The 7,145-nt window shown below is 35.6% G+C and overlaps 2 protein-coding genes across 2 annotated transcripts; one reads left to right on the top strand and one right to left on the bottom strand.

Annotated features, from left to right (window-relative positions):
* Nucleotides 1–217: 217 nt before the first annotated feature.
* LOC146512360 (interferon a3-like) lies at nucleotides 218–1,344 on the top strand. Its single transcript, XM_085170735.1, has 5 exons — nucleotides 218–355; nucleotides 457–549; nucleotides 815–964; nucleotides 1,063–1,158; nucleotides 1,246–1,344. Exons 1-5 carry the CDS (start codon nucleotides 221–223, stop codon nucleotides 1,342–1,344), a joined length of 573 nt encoding a protein of 190 aa, XP_085026861.1. The 5' UTR covers nucleotides 218–220.
* Nucleotides 1,345–3,354: 2,010 nt separating this feature from the next.
* Nucleotides 3,355–4,560, bottom strand: LOC146512359 (interferon a3-like). The gene is made up of 5 exons (XM_085170737.1): nucleotides 4,360–4,560; nucleotides 4,172–4,255; nucleotides 3,874–4,023; nucleotides 3,697–3,780; nucleotides 3,355–3,586 (listed from the first exon to the last, which is right to left on the bottom strand). Exons 1-5 carry the CDS (start codon nucleotides 4,489–4,491, stop codon nucleotides 3,488–3,490), a joined length of 549 nt encoding a protein of 182 aa, XP_085026863.1. The 5' UTR covers nucleotides 4,492–4,560; the 3' UTR covers nucleotides 3,355–3,487.
* Nucleotides 4,561–7,145: the final 2,585 nt, after the last annotated feature.

Genomic DNA, 7,145 nt, shown 5'->3' with positions numbered 1-7,145 from the left:
GATATTCTTCCTTTTTGTACGCCAGTGATTGTTTCACACGATTTAGGATCTAATTAAATCCGAAATATGTTTGATTCTACCTAAATGCTGCGGTAAAAGCCGCAGGTAGAAAACGAAATATGTTGCTCTACCATAAATGCGGCGTTACAGGTCTGCTCCATCAGAACACCAGGAGACATCCGAGTTTGCTTCATAGAAGAGCAGTTAATACCTTTTGAAAATGATGATGAGCAGGATTCTCTTTGCTTGCCTGTTTCTCGGTCTGGTCACTGCAGGCTCCTCGCTGAGCTGCAGATGGATGGATCAAAAATTCAGACAGCACAACGAAGAAACTCTGAATCTACTTGATACCATGGTGAGTGCGCTCTTTTTAAGAAAACTGTAACAACATTTAGTGGTTTGAACTTGATGTTTGATTATTTTAACACAAGCTGTGTGTTTCTGGTTGTTATACAGGTTTATAACTCCACCAACACCACTGAAGATGCTGAAGTGGAGGTCACTGTGGCTTTCCCTAACCATCTGTACCGCCAAGCGTCCAAAGCATCAGTAAGTTAATCTTAGCGTTTATTTATAAACTAATTCTGAGTTCACAATGAGAGCACAGTACAATTTCTCCATATATATATAAAACAGTCCAAATGGGCCACATGGTGCATATTTCTATGTTTTTTTTCTTTAAATGTTAGCCCATGTTAGGTAAATATTATATTGGTAATTTATGTGAGCCAAACAATATATTTCTGGCACCTTTGCTACTGAATGTCTCTCTAATAGAGGAGGGAATTATGGTAATCTCTTCTTCTTCTTCCAGGATGAGGATAAACTGGCTTTCACTGTTCAGATTCTGGAGGAGGTGGCTGCCCTGTTTGAGGAGGATCACAGCTCTGCATCATGGGAGGACAGCACAGTGAGGAACTTTCTCAATATTGTCAGCAAACAGGCTGAAGAGCTTCACTCCTGTGTAAGTTCACTTTCAGTTAGGTTTTTATTACATTCGAATATGATACTTTACATGACATGACATATTCTTAATTGTCGTTTTGCTTGTAATTAAATTAGATTGGGAGCCACAGTCACAAGAAGAAGAACTCACAGCTGTATTTCAGGACAGAAATGTATTTCAAAAGGCTTTCAGATGATGTCCTAAAGAAGAAGGTAGGTCTTTATTATTTTTTAAAAACCAATTATTTAATTAAACATGTCTGGCATGTTTTACTAATGTTAATGTTGTTGTGTCTGTAGGGTCATAGTGCTGAAGCCTGGGAGGTGATCAGGAAGGAAACCGTAGCCCATCTCATGAGAGCAGAACAGCTGGCTTCATCTCTGCACACTGCCAACTAAAATCTGTCTGTTACATGAAAATATATTCATTTATCTGCTTGCCTGTTACTTTTTGTATTTATTTATTTATCTATCTATTGACTTCTATTTATCGGTTGACTGCATCAGTATTTTCAGTGCTTACAAACTAAATCTAATATTTTCTATAACTTTTTTTGTCTTGACGTAATAAAAAGATCACTTATTGCAAATGGATATTGTCAATCTTTTGATTCATAGGAAACAAAATAAGAAACTTAAACTTGTTTGTAATTAGTACAAATTAGTACAAATAAGCGGTTTGGTTAGTTCAGTAAGGTTCAGTAAACAGGAGCATGAAAGTCTTACCTTTAGTCTGGAGCAGTTTATTTGTAGCTGTAACTGCTTCACACTGGTTTAAGTATTCTCTGACTGACTGATCTGTTTCTATTAACACTGATGGTCATTTTGCATTGTTAGCCCCTCACACCTGTAGTGTTCAGATTTGCCTCTTGAGTATATTTCTAATGAATTTTATGATGGTGATTACTAGATAATGAAATGACTTGTCTGTCATTTCTTTACAAAGTTAATCTTATGTTAAATCTCAGGTCTCTCTGTCTCTCTACACTTTGCCATTTTAAATCAAAGTTTATTGATTAGTCCTTCTCTCCTGCCAGATGTGTCACAGACCTTGCTTCAATGCCTCCCTTATGTAATAGGCTCATCCTTGTACAACATTCATCAATCCATCATGGAGCCTATCTCAGCTCTCATAAGGAAAAAGGAGGGACGTACTCTGAACAGGTCACACAATGACACTCACAACTACGACCAACTTTGAATCGCCTGTTGACTTAACCCATGTATACTTGTCTGTTCTGTGGGAAGATGCCACAAGAACAGAAAGAGCATCCAAACCCCACAACAATAAAGGACCCCTGTGACTGTGGATTAAAACCTGTGACCGTGTTACTGCAGTCAACAAAACTAAACACATCACAGCACTGTTCTGTTTTATTTGAGTCTTCTGTTTATTTAGACATTTCAAATTTGTTCTTAAAGTTCTATCCTTCCCATTATGCCCTCGTTTAAATTGAACTATCGTGCTTTTCTTAGTTCTGCATTTATATATAAATTTACTATTGCAATGGTCGATGGCTTATTAAATATGTCCAAAGTTTCAGGTATTGTCAGAGTATTTACTTTGAAACAAACATGCATCTTAGGTTTTTCACCTGTCTTGGCTATATATGATGTCACTGAGATGGGATATATTTAATATGGTCATTTAAGCAAGACAGATAGGTGATTTATGTAGAAGGCTGAGTATCCAATCAGAGGAAAGCTGGCTTCAAAAAGTGGAAGGGGCAAAAATGATTTGGTGCAAATAACATTTTCTTTTCTTCTTAAGAATCAAGAAATGTAAACAAAGCATAGTTTACTATACTCCAGGTCTACTGAGAACATAAACTGGTTCTTTAGAAAGACTCCAACAGCTGATATTTATAAAATGAAACAAAACATTATAAGTAGTAGTAGTTATAATGACTTCTCCAAAAGAATCTTGGATTATACGTGCTGTGCTTTGAAACTTGCTTATCTTGTTTAATGATTTTTATTAATGTTTTCATTTGTATTTTTCAGTAATCCACCACAGTCCAACTGCACAATGTCAGCAGCATAGTGTATGAAGAAATTTGAATCAAGTTTTTTTTTGTGTCCCCTTTCGCTAAATGTTGTGATCTTATGATATCAATATTATGATGAAGTGAGAGGAAACAATAGACTAATCTGTTTTTGTAGTTTCTATGTTATACGTGCCGCTCTGTCTTTGTGAACAATCAAAGAGATTTTTCTTTGGCTCGGCAGGTTTCTGATATTTGATTCTACCTATTAAAAAGCATCATCTGTGCAAATGCAACATCTGTTTCCTTCATTTTGCAGGAAAAAAACATGTCCACTTTCTTTTTTAAATGGGAAATATTTATTGATTTCAACATATAAAATGATACAGAAAATGTTCTGTTTAATTTAAAGTAAATTCACGAATAAATAAAGACATGCTGTTTAACACTTAGAAATATTCACTTATACAAGCAACGTAAAAATCAGTAAATAAATTAGTAGATAAATAAGTTAAAAAATTACTAAATTAATACATCCTTCCTGTAACAGACAGATTTTAGTTGGCCGTGTGCAGAGATGAAGCCAGCTGTTCTGCTCTCATGAGATGGGCTTTGGCTTCTTTCCTGATCACCTCCCAGGCTTCAGCACTGTGACCCTACAGAAATACCAATATTAGTATTCTTATTGTTATTGAAACAAGTTATTATATCTATTTATCTTAAGGATGATCTAAACCCCACATTAATGAGAATGATGTGATCTTACCATTTCCTTTAGGATATGATGTGAGAGTCTCTTAAAGTACATGTGCAGCTTTGTGGTTTTCTTCTTGTGACTGTGGCTCCCAACCTAATTTAATTACAAGCAAAATGACCATTAAGAATATGTCATGTCATGTAAAGTATTTGAATGTAATAAAAACCTAACTGAAAGTGAACTTACACAGGAGTGAAGCTCTTCAGCCTGTTTGCTGACAATATTGAGAAAGTTCCTCACTGTGCTGTCCTCCCATGATGCAGAGCTGTGATCCTCCTCAAACAGGGCAGCCACCTCCTCCAGAATCTGAACTGTGAAAGCCAGTTTATCCTCAGCCTAGCAGGAGAGCAATCAAATATAATTTACTCACAGGACTGTCTCTGAAAATAAAATTACGTTTCTAAGTTAAAACTGAAGTTGGCTTACTTTAAAGAGTAGTCTGGGATATTACGGGATTAAATCAGAAAAACCGAGATTTACTTACTGATGATTTGGACACCTGGTGGTACAGGTGATTAGGGAAGGGCACGGTGACCTCCACTTCAGTGATGTTAGTGGAATTATTTGCCTGCATCACACACAGAAGCACATGGAGTGTTTCAGTAAACAGGCACTAAATTTACGCACGTTTAATTTTTTTTTTAGCATAAATATTAAAAGCGGTGCACTCACCATGGTATCAAGTAGATTCAGAGTCTCTTCGTTGTGCTGTCTGAATTTATGATCCATCCATCTGCAGCTCAACGAGGAGCCTGCAGTGAACAGACCGAGAAACAGGCAAGCAAAGATAACCCTGCTGATCATTTTCCAAAAGGTATTAACTGCTCTTGTATGAAGCAAACTCAAATGTCTCCTGGTGTTCTGATGTAGACCTGTAACGCCGGATTTATAGCAGAAAAACGGAAAACACCTGTGGCTTTCATTACATCATGCAGGTAAGTGACACATTTCAGAATTTGTATTTATATTGTAATTTATACATTTCAAACATCCTAAACTATTAATAAAGATTAATTTACATATAATTACTATTAATTTAGTTATAACGACTACGGTTAAGAAATGCATTTTATTTCTAATCACTGAAATGCTTTACCTTCTCTCTGTTTATATCGAGACCTAACATCTAAGAAATCAAAATTTTAAACTTATTGTTGGATACTTGACTTAAATATCTTTAACACAAAATATATTAGGCATTTAAGCTCATTTATATTTTACTCTATTTATTTAATAATAAATTATTTCATTGACTTTTATGTCATGATTTTTTCCCCCCAAGGAATTCTTTCCATACAGACACGACGTTTTCGGTATGCGGATTTTCTTCATTTTCGAATTATCTAATTAACTACCTAAACACGTAAAACTGTTAATTACGTAGTACGTGAAGCTGCAGATCTAATTGCACCGTATCCACAGTGCCACAAAGTTCCTGTATAAAGAAACTGAAAGTGATTTCGTAACCCAGCGCCTGCGCTATGTCGCGCATTCTGAGTAATATTTAACCTTCTGGGAATTTAGAGTGAGAAGCAGGTAACCTGGAGAAGGGGATTCACCCTTACATTTTAATGTGGCAACCTGAGCAGATTTTAATCCTGATTTTTTTTTTTTTTAAATCACTGTTTAAACTATGAAGGAATGCGACTTTGTTTAGATTTTTATTCTTCCTCTGCCAAGCCAAAACCCTATACGTCATCACTGCTTGGTGTTGTAATTGACTGTATCTAATTTTCCAGAAATAATCTTCTTAGCTTTGTATTGGCAGCTAATTTCCCAATAATACATATGAGAGTTTAAACAATTCAAATTATGCCATCAGTCATGAGTTGTGTTTGTCGTCATTCTTTTTTAAGGTATTTGGTTACCTGTGTTCCTGCTTGAAGCCATTATAATGATGTAAAATAATCTTTAACTATGGTGATTCTAAATATTTAGTTTGCACTAAATGTGGGATTGTTTTTTAAATTAAAACACAAATTTGAATCTAAAAATGTACTGATAATTAACATTACAAATGACAGATTAAAATAATGAGGTTACAGCCCATCTGCATATTGAGAGGAAAGCTGCCAAAAATGAAAAGTGTGCTCTGCTATAAATGAAATGCTGCAAGTACGCTCCATTAAATCACTAGGCAATTTATACATTTTCGAAAAATCATAAACAGGATTTTCTTTGCTTGTCTGTTTCTCAGTCTCTTTACTGGGGCCTATATGAGCTCTCATAGGGCCAAAGACAAATCCATCACAGGGCAGATAACCATTAACACACGCATTCACAACTATAGCCAATAATTGGCAGTCAGCCTAAAGAATGCATTTCTTTGTGGAAGAAAACCTCAAGCATTGGAAGAACAGAAAAACCCAACACAGAAAGCCCCCAGCCCTTTTGCTGTGACTCAGTAACAATAACCACAACACCACCACGCTGCCCTTTTTAATTTGCTTCTCTTTTTTCATATTTAAATGCAAATTTCTGTCAGATAAAATCAGTTGTCGTTTTCAATACACCTGGATACAGAATGGTAGGTGTGTGGCAAGAAAAGCCCCCTGCTGCAGAGGGATGCCGGTTTAAAGACTTCCATTTTGGAGCTTTTATAAACAGGTGCACACTTAAGTGCATCAAATGGACCTCGGAAAATTCTCCAAAAACAAGGCACTGAAGTGTCTTGTATCACCTTGCAAACTTTAAATACAAAAATGAAATTATTAAGATGTCTCTTTTAAGTCAAACTGCCTCTTTCTGTCATCTGTCCTGATATAAAAACAATTTTTATGCCATTTTTACCTGCTCCGATCCATCCTGGCTACCTGCCATCACATCAAGATGCAGAATATTGTCAGCTTCAACACTGTCTGCATTTTTGATAAACCTGCACAGATGAGCTAAGCTGACATAATTTAATCTTAACTTTAATTATAGTTGCCAGGCTGGAGTCACTTCCTTTTACCATTTGAGGGACTCACAGGTCTAAAAAGTCTAAAATGCAGTTGCATGCACAAATAACAGTGGATGACCTTATTACATCATACAAACTAGAGGATTATATACAAAACAATAGAAAGACAACATTGGAGAGCTTGAAAGCAGTGTGAAGCAGTTCAGTGTTTAAATATTAAACATGTTAGTTTTACTGTAACGAACAGGTACAAGTGTAATCAAAATATTAAAGTTCTGATAAGATGATAAGCTTCGACTTTTAAGTTCATCAGCTTTTTCGGGTTTACAGCAGTTGGCATTAAGAGTAAAAATGTTGAAACTGAACTGCAAACGAGCATAAAAACTCCTATTTAAAGACCTTGAGTAAATCATTTATTACTTGTAGACTTGACTATGTATTGACATAGTATATTGGAATGAGCAACACTGATATCCCAAGACGCTTCTAGATGCTGGCAGCGTGTGTTTAGAATATAGAAAGAATATCATAAAAAATATTTGCTCAGTATAAATTA

This window comes from Neolamprologus multifasciatus, chromosome 8 (assembly GCF_963576455.1).
Source record: "Neolamprologus multifasciatus chromosome 8, fNeoMul1.2, whole genome shotgun sequence".
Lineage (NCBI taxonomy): Eukaryota > Metazoa > Chordata > Actinopteri > Cichliformes > Cichlidae > Neolamprologus > Neolamprologus multifasciatus.
Note: the sequence above shows the minus strand (reverse complement) of the source record. Positions and strands in the feature narration are given on the sequence as shown.